Genomic DNA, 12,691 nt, shown 5'->3' with positions numbered 1-12,691 from the left:
TTTCTGGAGAGCTTTCAGAGCTTTTTTTAATTGTTTAGTTCAAGTTCCATGCTAAATTTCACAACTGGGTTAACGCAGCTGATGAAAATAAATAGGAAGCATCCCACACATTAATCTTTAAAAGTGTGTGTGTGTGTACTTGCTTGCTTCCAGCATATTGTCATGATGTATTCTAACTTACGAGAAACTACTACAAATATTTGTTGCCTTCAGACTACAATTTGAGAGGGTCAGAGAGAGATTTCATGTTTGCACTTCTCTTTTAAAAGACAGAGTAGGTTTGCAACCCTGCTTGGGGGAAAAGGACATTTCTAAATAAGTTAACAACCAGTAAAGAGCCCCCTCTTGCACAAACACAGTGGCTTATCTGTGGCCTACTCATAGAATTCTGCAGAGCTGCACACAGACATATCATTTGATCTGAGAGTCACTAACTAGTGGCCTTGGCTTATCAGTCAAAGCAGGGCATTGCACCATGACTGAACAAACCAACAAGGCAAACGATGCAGTTTAGGGTCTCTGTTCTCCACTGTCCAAATATATAGGTAAATAAGAGGAAAGCCTAGGAAAAGGAGAAATGTCAGCCAACATTTTCTTGTTTTAAGAAAAACTCTTTACCTCCAACTCTTGAGCTAGAAGAATCTGCTACATATTCTCTCTCAGTAGAATGAATTACTGTACCTTCCAAAAATTGCTAAGATGGTCGTTTTCCTGCCTCATCAAAAAAAGAAAAAGCAACGTACTTCATAACAATTCAAGGAAATGAACGTACTGTGTCACCTATTTGCCATATTTGAACAACAAGGACATTTAAAGAGAGGTTCTTGGTGTTGCCCTAAAATCGTGTAATTTCCATCCCATGGATATTGAAGGCTTGAACATAATCATTTTCAAGAAGTGCTGGGAGACATTTTTATTTGTTCCAGCTTTTAATGGCTATAGCCAGAGTTAATGCTGGTGGTTTTTATTTTCCTTAGTGGGAGCAGGGTTAGGTGGGTTTGTGGGACACTTGTATTCACTGCTCCATTTCCACATACTCCTAGGCTGAGACAAGCCAATAAATAATAGATACCAGTAAATATGTTCAGGAATGGGTGTCCCAAAGTCTGAGCTTCAACAACTCTGGTCCTGGGAGTAAGTCCTATTGAACTCTCAGTGAGACTTCCAAGTATAGCACAATTTTGTATGTCTATACATTTGCTAAAAAGTGTTAAATATCTCCAGATAGTCAAGTTTTTGGCTATATACACACTTCTGTTTATCCTGTGTGCTCCAACTGCTGTTCTGGGAAGCGGTATTTACACGACATTATGACATAAGAAGAGCCTACTGGATCAGGCCAGTGACCCATCTAGTCCAGCATACTGTTCTCACACGAGCCAACTAGATGCCTTTGGGAAGCTTGCAAACAGGATTTGAGCTCAAGAGCACTCTTCTGAAGTTCCCAGCAGCTGTTATTCTATCAACTGGTATTCTAGCAACTACAGTTGTACCTTGGATCCCAAACGCCTTGTGAGTCAAATGTTTTGGCTCCCGAATGCCACAAACCCGGAGGTGAGTGTTCCGGTTTGTTCTTTGGAACCTGAATGTTCGACACAGCTTCCGTTTGGCTGCAGGGGCTTCCTGCAGCCAATCAGAAGCTGTGCCTTGGTTTCCGAATGCTTTGGAAGTTGAACGGACTTCCGGAACGGATTCCGTTCGACTTCCAAGGTACAACTATGCTCATGGATATTTCTGTGGGCTTAGAGTTACCGCTGGCAGTTTTTTCACTAATAGTAGTCAATATTAGGCCCCAAAGTATGTCCACTGGTAGGACAGAGACCATCTCTGTTGGGCCCCAGGATCAGACTTCCTGAAGCTGGCATAACTTACATAGAAGCTACCACATGCAGAGTCAGACCATCAGTCCATCTGGCTCATCTTTGCTGCCTGGCAATGGCTCTCCCAAGGTTTAATGCAGGAGTATTTCCCATCCTTTCCTGGAGATACTAGGATCTTCATCATGCAAGGCAGATGGCTATGGCCATTCTCCAAGTAGAGCCATGTCAGGAAAAAAGGAGATAAGTCACACACGTATCTCCTGTGCTGGCTGGCCCAAGCCAGCAGGGCTTGGATTGCAGCAGGAGATCTGATACCCCTCAATCTCACTTAGCTAGGCACTGTTAGTAGGAAGATGATAGATGCTTATAAAACTTTGTTTGGGTGGAGAAAGCATGAGGTAGCATGCAACTAATAAGCTTAAATAAAAATCGTCATCTGGTTAATCTGGCTGATGTGCCACATTAAAGATTTGCACAAGCTCTTCTCATTGTGTAAGCATTCAAAACTGCTGATCTGTTGCACAGTGAGACTTAAGGTTGAAGGATAAATTGCACTTTTTAAAATGGAGATGAGGTTTAGGATGGGCAGCATGCAATGCCGTTTGAAGACCAGGTTAGCATTTACAAAGTATGAAAAATATCCAAAACCACAGTAAGGGTATGTAAAATTACAGTAACAGACTTGAAACTACACGTGAGTAAAGGAAAGACCAACTCCATAGGAATTAATGGGGCATAGTCACAACAAATAACTCTCCCTATTGATTTCAATGGGACTTAAAGGATGACATTTAATTTCCTTTAGATCTGAGACAATGTAGTTATACATAGCTTTGGGTCAGGGTTGCTGAGACCTGAGGAGCAAAAAGGAGACGAAGGAACAAGCCTATCAAGACCCTGATTACAGTTACAAACACTGCTAGTCTGTTTTCTTTACCCAATTTCTTACGACTACAGCATTTTTAATTTCCGCAAATGAACATGGCTATATTTAAATGACACCTATTTGTCCTCCCTTGAAGATGGTACATAGCAAAAGATGTTGCTCAACTGGAGACTTTGTCCAGGCACAAACTCTGAACATTTCGGTTAAATATTAACAGTGTGGGACAGCAGACCTATCGTTAACCAGCTAAGATACTTCAGGTTGATTCATTTATATATGATCACTGACTTGCTTTCTCTGATTTTACAGAGGAGAGGAAAGCTGCTAAGATGCTCACACAATCCAAAATCATGAAACTACTGTTGCTGTTTCTCCTTTCTGTTGTTGTCGTCGTTAAATCCCAGGCTGCTGTTGACTATGATGATGAAGAGGAGGTTAGAATATAAAGGTTTTTTAAAAAATAATAATAATCATGTGTTCGCATTTTTGGTTTAGATTTCAGAAAATAGAGGCAAAACCGAATACCATTTTATTTGCATTAAGGAAATAATTTGCAAACTAAGCATGTAAGAAAGAAGGGTTGAATTCTTGAGTTATGTGTACCGGTAATTAATGCTGATCCTTTTCCCTTCTTTCTTCCCTTTTCCTTTATATAGGTAACCACAACCGCAGCTCCGGTAAGACCGAGTTTTCTTCTTAATTAAAGAAAAACAAACCACATAATGGTTACAATTATGGATTCCGTTCCAGAAACTTATATATTTGCTTATAATTTGCTGTCAAATAATTGTGTGTGTGAAAAAAATGCACTTAACTCCAATTTAAGAATTTACTTAATATTGCCATTCCAGAGAGATTTATCATTCATTTCTTGAAATAAAGCTGGTGGGTGGGGTGAGAAAACCTGCTGGTCCTCATGGGATTATTCAGGTATAGTTTGACTGTTTCCACATAAGATACTGAAAAGGAAGAAAATTTCTCTAACATGACAATTCAATAGCACATAAGCTTTGTCTATGGGAACACTGTCACCTTTTGTGAATTCAGTTAATCTTTTGAATATAGTTCAATGGGTAACTATTTGTATTGTAATATATTATCTCATTTTATCTTAAAATTGTTTTTTGCTTTCCATTGCTTTTGGATTTATTTTTTCTCAGGTTTTGTTCATTTCATTGGGATGTTAGGTTAGGAATATCTAAGGAATACTAGCCCTATTCCTTATGCATCTTTATGTATTTTTAAGCACAAAAATTCATAATTGTTACGACCAAACTACACATTTCAATGCATATTTTTTCACAGGAGAGAGCAGCTGGGAAGGGTGCATTTGCAAGCAAAGAATAAATGGGCAGGCATTTCTCTATCTGCTGTTATTCTCCAGATCACATGCTAAGTGATTTCCCCATCCCCAAATGGGTTTCAAAAGAATGTCAAATATATTGAAGAATTTACTTGCCTCCAATGACAGATTTCTGCATACAGTTTTATTGTGAGCTTCCTTGATGACCCCTGTGCCTCCCGCTCCAGTCCAAAATACTAGAGCAGGCCTGGTTTGTTCATAATAGTAACCCTTGATTTATTAAACCATGACTTAGTATTACACGTAAACCCTGCCCAGTGCTTAACTGTGCTTTATTCACTGCCAACAAACCACAATCTGAAGCCATGGTTTGTTGTTGGCTTAAAAACCTTAGTTTGTTTTAACTATGGCTTGTGGTTACATGTGAACCTGCCAGCTTTATTTATTCAATTTCCATCCTGCCAAAGGAGCCCAGGTGGAACATGACAAAGCAGCAAAACAGTACAGGTTAAAGAAAAATAAGTAAAATAGATGAAAACATTTTAAAGCATTAAGGACATATGGAAAAACTTTAAAAATACACAGCCCCAGCCCCTCCCCAAACTACACAGGAGAGAGCAACTGGAAAATGAACAAAACTTTGGAGGAATAAATACTTCGGTAGATGCATGACGTATTCTTTTTATAACGTAAATTGTTTGCAGATTATAACAGTAACAGGATTATTTATCCTCCCACTGTCGTCGGTGAACAGGTTGACGGCGATGGAGTAGATGCACGAGGTCACAGGCCACTGAACAAAAAACGGGAGCCATATCCAACTCTCCGTCCAGCTCCTCTTCCTCCCAGTAGCGGCTTTAGATATCGGGCTCGTCCAACCAAACCACCTGTGGCTGGCCGAAAAAGAGAGCAGATTGTATTCCCTGACCATGGAGGCTGCAAACATATGTCGGAAGAGCTGGTAGGTTTATGTGCATTACTAGTGTGGTGGGACGATAATTCTTAAGAGCAAGTAGTTGGTTTCATCCTGTTTGATAAGGCTACCTCTCGGAAGCACTTTGGTGGGAAAGTATATGTGCTTATCAGTCCATTTCTTGTTGGTTTGCTTTGGGCTGTAATCCTGATATTTCAAAAATTACAAACATGCCCTTCTGGGGAGCTTGCTTCAGAGCTACTTTGCCGGGTCTGTAGTGAAACATCTGTGTGGCCATCAGGTATTTAGATGGCAGCTGCTTTTAAACAATTGCTATTTTAATGGTTTAAGAACTCATCTTGTTTACACATCATAACACAGACATTCTGTTCTTTATCTCTCCCAATTACTAGCCATCTGTTATGACAAAACCAGCTACAAATGTGTGGCTGGCCAATTAATTGATTTGTTAGCACCTACTTTGTATGCCCGATCCGTATATGCCTGAAATTCTGTGGAGGTAACCTTGCGATTCAGTTCCGTATCACTCATGGTCATGAATGAATTAAGCAATCAGATAGACAGGGCTAATGATGTCTCTCTCTCTTTTTTACCCATTCAGAACTCCATGCACACCCACACCCAAGCACTATGGGATGGCATCGCTACTTGCATAATTTTTTTAAAAAAGCTTGCACATTGAATTAAAAAAATGTACTTAATATCATGTTAGCTCTAACCCACTGCATTCAGCTGCATTGTGTTTGTGTGTGCGTGCTTTTTAAAGGGAGTCTTATGCCCAACTGGATGTGAGCTGCGGACTGCGCTGCTGAAACAGGAAAGGACGGTGAAGCCAACTGTGCAGGATCTAACAGACAAAGTGCAGAAGCTAGAGCAGTCCACTTCAACTATATATTCTTATACCCATCTGCTGGATGAGAGGCTAGCAAAGAAACAGAAACAAGTACTAGGTAAACCCTGCTATTGTTATTTATCACTTGCTGCAAATCAATACATAGGCAAAACTGCCTTGCTCTGGGTATGTTGAAAGGCTTCTCGAGAAGGATGAATGATAATAATGACCACCAGAGGGCACATTCATGACCACACTCCCCGCACAAACGTGTGGTGGGACAGCAGAATGCTTTAAAAAATAAATAAATTAGTTCCTACCTTTATGTATTAGTTGTATTTTTGTAATTGGGTGTCTCAAGGTGACTTACACAACAAAAATAGAAAAAAGCAGAGATAAAAATAGCATTAAATGAAAACTTAAACATAAAAATAGCATTAAATGAAAACTTAAACATTGCTGTCTATTTTGAATAGACTTATATTGGAACTGGAATGTATGAACCATGTGTGAAAATGACGCATTTATAAGTATGGCAGTTTGATCATATCAGCCAGCCATCAATCTCTAATCAGGGTAATAATTCCTGACTCTCGTGCTAGACCAGATATGCAGATGTCATCTACAAACATCTGAAGTGCTTGTCCAGGAGATAAAGCAGAAGTGAAATCTTTATCATGGTTTATAACATACTGTATTAGTATTTATTATTTCTATTGTACCCTCCATACATATGCGGCTAAGTCCTACTCCTCTTGCCAACCTAGCAGTTCGAAAGCACGTCAAAGTGCAAGTAGATAAGTAGGTACCGCTCTGGCGGGAAGGTAAACAGCGTTTCCATGCACTGCTCTGGTTTGCCAGAAGCGGCTTAGTCATGCTGGCCACATGACCCAGAAGCTGTCTGCGGACAAACGCTGGCTCCCTTGGCCAGTAAAGCGAGATGAGCGCTGCAACCCCAGAGTCGTCTGTGACTGGACTTAACGGTCAGGGGTCCCTTTACCTTTAAGTCCTACTCAGACTAGATCCATTGAAATTAATGAACTTAAATTAGTCATGTCTATTAACTTCAGTGGGTCTACTCTGGGTAAGTGTTATTAACACTGATGCTGTTTTACAAAAAATGAGAGGTCAGTTCTCTGCCTCAAGGCGCTTCCAATCTAAAGAAATGCACAAAGGATGCAGCAGAGGAATGCGAGGGCAGTGGGAGTCAGTGTCAGATTACTAGCCTATTGGGTGAAAAAAGTCTACTATGTACTATGTACTGACACAATAAATGCTCTTTTATTCTGTTAGCAGTTTTTTTAAAAAAAGTATACATGAATTTGGTTTTTCCCCCCAGATAACCAGAATGTAATTTCTCAATACAACAAGGAGGTTGAAGAGCATTACACTTTCATCAAAGATAACCTAGACAACAACATCCCAACTAACCTGCGACTTCTTCGTTCAGTTGTGGATAGTTTGCAAAAGAAAATACAAGAGCTGCAAAAAACTGTCACTTCTCAGTTGCAAAACTGTCGCACTCCCTGTACGGTTTCATGCAATATACCTGTGGTGTCGGGCAAAGGTAATCTCTCTCTTCCCTGACTTTTCTTGCTCCACAGTTTGACAGGTGCACAGGCAGCCTTGAGGGTGCCACTGGCGCATTCACAGAGACCCTTACACCGCACTGTCATCTCCAATGAGGCATCTCTTGTGACCACCAAATAATGAGCAGGGCAATCCGACCGCCAGCTACAGCTTCTGTGTCCATTGTGGCTGGTGATGGTCTGGCTACAGCAGCCCTGTAACTTCATCCCAAGGTCTATGGCAGTGACAGGGAACGTGTGGTCCTCCAGTTGTTGTTGGATTCTCAGATCCCATCAACACTGACCAGCATGGTCAGGGATGATGGAAGTTGTAGTCCAGCAATGTCTGGAGAGCGGCAGGTCCCACATTCTTGGCCTAAGGCCAACTTGCCTGCTGTTCTCCTCTCCTTCCTTTCTTCCCAATTGGTTGATGGCCCTCGTGGTAATTGGTTCACTAACATGCCGGCTTAAGCTAATGAAAATCTCTTATTACCTCATTCTACTGAGGGAACCTTGTTTTTTAACAAAACGGGTGGAGAAAAGACATTTCACATCAGTAGGATCCCCAAAAGTATTGGGTTTGGACCCTAAACACAAAGACCCTATGAAAACTCCGTGTTTGAGGGATGTGAGTGGGACAGTACAGGGACTGTATTCTTTCCTTCCTTTCATCCTCTCAATTTCATTCATCCTTTAGAAAGAAAGTGGGAGGCAGTAAACAATTTTACGCCTGTATGTAATTGGTTCTGCTAATACCAAGCTATTTGGGGGAGGGAAATATTTTTGTAGCTTGCTCAGCAATATATATCATGGCTTTCTGATTGCAGAGTGCGAAGACATAATTCGGAAAGGAGGTGAAACATCTGAGATGTATCTCGTCCAACCGGATCCTTTTTTCAAACCATACAGAGTTTATTGCGACATGAAAACGGACAATGGAGGTGAGTTGGGCCAGTGCCCCACAGGAGCTCCTTGGTGATTTCCAGGACCCCTTGCCCTTCCCCATCTGTGCTGCTACTTCCTGTTCATCTGTCCCTTCCAGGATGCAGACAGAGATAAGAGCAAGGTGAAGGAACTGTAGCCTCCACTTGCCTTCTAGGCAGTTGTGTGGGTTGGTCCCAGAGGGAGAGAGCAAGTCCAAGTGACAGTGGCAAGGAGAGAGGGGAGGCTATTCTGGGAGAAGACTCACTGAAGCTGCCCATTTGAAGCTGCTACTGTGTTGAGTAAAGAGAACCAAAAGAGTGGCAAAGAAATTTGCACCAACTGTATTACACCTGCAGCTTTTGCGTTAACAAGAAAACAGTTACAGCCTGTCAACTTAACTTTGAAATTAAGTATTTGGTAGTTAAGTATGATGCACATTCTCTCAAACTACAGCTGGAATTCAATTCTGATAAGATTCCCTAACCCACCCCCAGTAGCCTATGTGTTATGGATACTATCACATCAAAGTTTAGCACTTTGAAATCTCATGTGCCACCCTTGATGTGAACATATATTTTTAGAGTATAGTTGCATATTTTGGTATTAAATATCCTGCCCATCTCGAGATGGGCAAGGTAAAAAATCTCAGGTTATAATCCAGAGAGTGGACATCTGACCCCATGAGAAATCAGTTGCTAAAATCTCATTATTTCTAAGAGGTATTGTTCTGTTACACAAGCAATGATCCACTGACAAGTTCTGCTATTGAAATGATATGAGAATGTCCAAATAGACAGTGCATGTCCTTTAGATAGAGGTGCAGCTATTTATTTTACTGAAGTCTTCTATATACCAGTACATTCAGACACACTGAGACACAAATTACTGAGGCCATATTGATGATACACTAAAATGACCTGTGCCAGCATTTTTCTTCTTCTTCTTTCCTTTGTTTTGGTTAATGACTGGTGATTTTTGCATCCTTTTACCTTTTCCAGGCTGGCTTCTTATTCAAAACCGCCAAGATGGCAGTGTTAACTTTGGAAGAACATGGGATTCCTATAAAAAAGGGTTTGGAAATGTTGCATCCAGTGGTGGAAAGAACTATTGTGACACCCCTGGTAAGAATCTTGACTCTGAGCAGCTTCTTATTAATGGAACTATTATCAGCTGCTTTGGCTGGTGAAGAATGTGAGAGGACATACTGCAACTTGGGAGTTGCATGACTTCTTAGTGGTAGACCATCTGCCTTGTATGTGGAAGGTTTCAAGTTCATTCTCCAGCTTCTCTGGGTAGGGTTGGGGGAGTCCCCTGCCAAAAACCCTGGGCAGATGCTGCCAGTCAGTGTAGACAGCACTGAGCAAAGTGGGTCAATAGTCCCACTCTGTATAATGCATCTTCCTATGTACTTGCAGCCACATGGCTCAAGTGGCTGTGTTAATGAATGCCTTCATCATTACAACATTGCTCAAAGTTGAGTCTCCAGCTGTTATTGGACAGGACCAGTGGTCAGGGATAATGGGAGTTGTAGTCCAACAGCAACTAGAGACCCAGGTTTGATAAACACTGCTGCCTTAATGCCTGCCACTTTTGACTACCTTTGCTTCATTTTTCTATCGATGCATAAAGTTTGTACAGCAAAACTTTGTCAAGAAGTGTTTTCTGTAGCTGTCTTAACAGTCTCTGAACTTTCCTCTTCCATAAATCAATAAAAGACTGTTGGTTGCATTGGAGTGATTAGAAGAGCAGGGATAAGCAAGATTTCTCTGTTTCTGTTGTTTAAAAAAATGCCATATGGTTTCAACTCATTTTCCAGCTAGGTGTTCTCATAATTCTTGGAACTGCCTTGTTTGGTTCAGGTTTTACAGATTTAGGACAAAGAATAGATTCCTTAAAACCCCTTCTGAAGATCTCTTTAGCCAATGTGTTTTCATTATCCCACAGGTGAATATTGGCTCGGAAATGACAAAATCAGCCAGCTTACCAAAATGGGACCCACTGAGCTTTTAATCGAACTGGAAGACTGGAATGGTGATAAGGTTAAAGCACACTATGGAGGATTCAGCATTCAGGGGGAAGCAAACAAGTATCAGCTCTCAGTTAGTAACTACAGGGGCACAGCTGGAAATGCCTTGTTAGAAGGAGCCTCGCAGCTGTATGGCGAAAACCGAACCATGACAATCCACAATAGCATGTTCTTCAGCACTTTCGACAGAGACAATGATGGCTGGTATGTGTATGCATTTGCACTTGGTTTGCTACTGTACTCTGGCACACACATTTGGGTATGACTAGAGATGAATTGCTTCCTTTGCAACTCTTAATGTTGCATGACTGCAACCTGGCATAGTTTATTACCATTGCAATAAATGTACACTGATGGCTGATGGGCACACAGATACATCTGTCAGGCTTTTTTTTGGGGGGGGGGTGTTTCTAATTCAGGGAGAGCTACTTTTGATTAGACATGTATAGGATCATGCTGTCAGGCTGGAACAGATTATAAAAAGTACCCTAGGGTTAAGAGTTATAAGCTATATACAGTAGTACCTTGGCTTCAGGTTACAGACTCCGCTAATCCAGAAATAGTCCCTCGGGTTAAGAACTTTGCTTCAGGATGAGAACAGAAATCGTGCAGCGGCGGCACAGCTAAAGTGGTGCTTCAGGTTAAGAACAGTTTCAGGTTAAGAACAGACCTCCAGAACGAATTAAGTTCTTAACCCAAGGTACCACTGTAATTTATATAAGTCATCATTCGGAGAACCATGGGATGATCTCCTGGTTGATTAATAGAGATTACTTTGTCCAAGGAAGATACAGCTATTACTGGGTGCACAATTACATTTATTATGGTTGTAATTATCATTACTATTGTTATTAATTTAAATGTATTATTCACCCTTCACCAGGGCACTTTAAAATTCAGAACTGAAAACAGTTAATAACATAAATTAATATATGCTGGATTTGCAGATTATGCATTTACTTTTTTATTGGTGCATGTAAAATATACCTTTTGTATATTTCACCCCGCAGGCCAAATCCAGACCCAAAGAAACAGTGTTCCAAAGAAGACGGTGGTGGCTGGTGGTACAATCGTTGCCATTCCGCCAATCCAAATGGCAGATACTACTGGGGTGGGCATTATACCTCAGAAATGGCAAAACACGGAACAGATGATGGCATGGTATGGATGAATTGGAAAGGGTCCTGGCATTCATTGAAGAAAGCCAGCATGAAGATTAGACCAGTCATCCAAGAACAGTGATTGTTATTTAAATAAACAGTGGCAATTTTTTTGTGCTCATATCTGTTTCATGATATATTTGAGCCTAACTTTGCATTAAAACATTAACCGGCAAACACACGCACTCTCCCATGTTTATGTTGGTTAAATGCACTGTGAATAAAAGCAGAAGTGTTATGCAGGCAAGTCGCATCTTACACTTATTTTACTTATGTGATCACAGCTTTGTGCAGATGGGGATGGGAGGGAAATAAATAAAGGGAGAGGGGAAGAAAACCCACTCTCCATTTATTTCCCTTCCCCGAAGGTGAGCAAGGTGCCAAGCTTTGGGAATTTGCAGGAGAGCTCGGGGACACTGCCAGAACCTTTGCACAACCTTCCGAAAGCCAAGTAAGAAACCCTCCACCTTGCAGGGGTGGTAGTTCCAGGGGTTCCTGGCTTGGATTAACCTCATTGAAATAGTTTGCAAACATCATGTGATACATTTGTGAGAGATAGGCAACACAAAAACCTTTTGAATACCTCATACTTCCTCTATAGTATTGACATTTTCTGCTCCAATAACTTCATTTCTTTATTACAGGATTTCTTACACATACCCTTGACCTTAAGGTCCCAGGGCAAGTTGCAAGACCGTCACACGGTTTAAAATAAGATAAAAGAATTTACATGAAAATCTAATACAATTTTAAGTATTATATAATTTAAATCACACCTCACAGCTGTCAAAGGCCAGGGTAATGAGCTGCGAAAAAAGCTGTACTGTAAAGAAGCCAGCTGCATCTTTCTGTGGAGGGAATTCCACAACTTCTCCATTCAAAAGTAGATTCAAAGTAGATTCAAAGTGAGGAAATGAGTTCTTGTCTCAAATTATGTGGGAAAAGCTTCACAACATAAGAGGTCCTGCTGGATTTGTTCAGTGTTCCATTGAGTCCAGCATTCTTTTCCCAGAAGTCAGCCAGAGGCTTCTGGGAAGCAAACTGAGCTGCTGTGTTAATTAAATAAATAAATGGGTGCTTAACTCACCTTAATGCTTCTTCAGCTGGGTCTCCCTGCTTGCAGACATCTGATAGGCACCTGATGGCCACTCTGATAACAGGATAAGGGGCTAGATGGGCCACTGGCCTGATCCAGCAGAGATCCTATTATGTTTCTGTGTTTGGCGACAGAGGTATAC

At 41.0% G+C, this 12,691-nt stretch overlaps 1 protein-coding gene across 1 annotated transcript; it reads left to right on the top strand.

Annotated features, from left to right (window-relative positions):
- The first annotated feature begins 2,992 nt into the window (after positions 1-2,992).
- FGB (fibrinogen beta chain) lies at positions 2,993-11,700 on the top strand. The gene is made up of 9 exons (XM_081875371.1): positions 2,993-3,140; positions 3,363-3,383; positions 4,764-4,970; positions 5,710-5,893; positions 7,115-7,342; positions 8,171-8,284; positions 9,266-9,388; positions 10,212-10,497; positions 11,304-11,700. The coding sequence occupies exons 1-9, from the start codon at positions 3,036-3,038 to the stop codon at positions 11,533-11,535; spliced, it is 1,500 nt and encodes a 499-aa protein (XP_081731497.1). The 5' UTR covers positions 2,993-3,035; the 3' UTR covers positions 11,536-11,700.
- Positions 11,701-12,691: the final 991 nt, after the last annotated feature.

The sequence above is a fragment of the Podarcis erhardii genome (genome assembly GCF_964252035.2).
Source record: "Podarcis erhardii genome assembly, chromosome: 9".
Lineage (NCBI taxonomy): Eukaryota > Metazoa > Chordata > Lepidosauria > Squamata > Lacertidae > Podarcis > Podarcis erhardii.
Note: the sequence above shows the minus strand (reverse complement) of the source record. Positions and strands in the feature narration are given on the sequence as shown.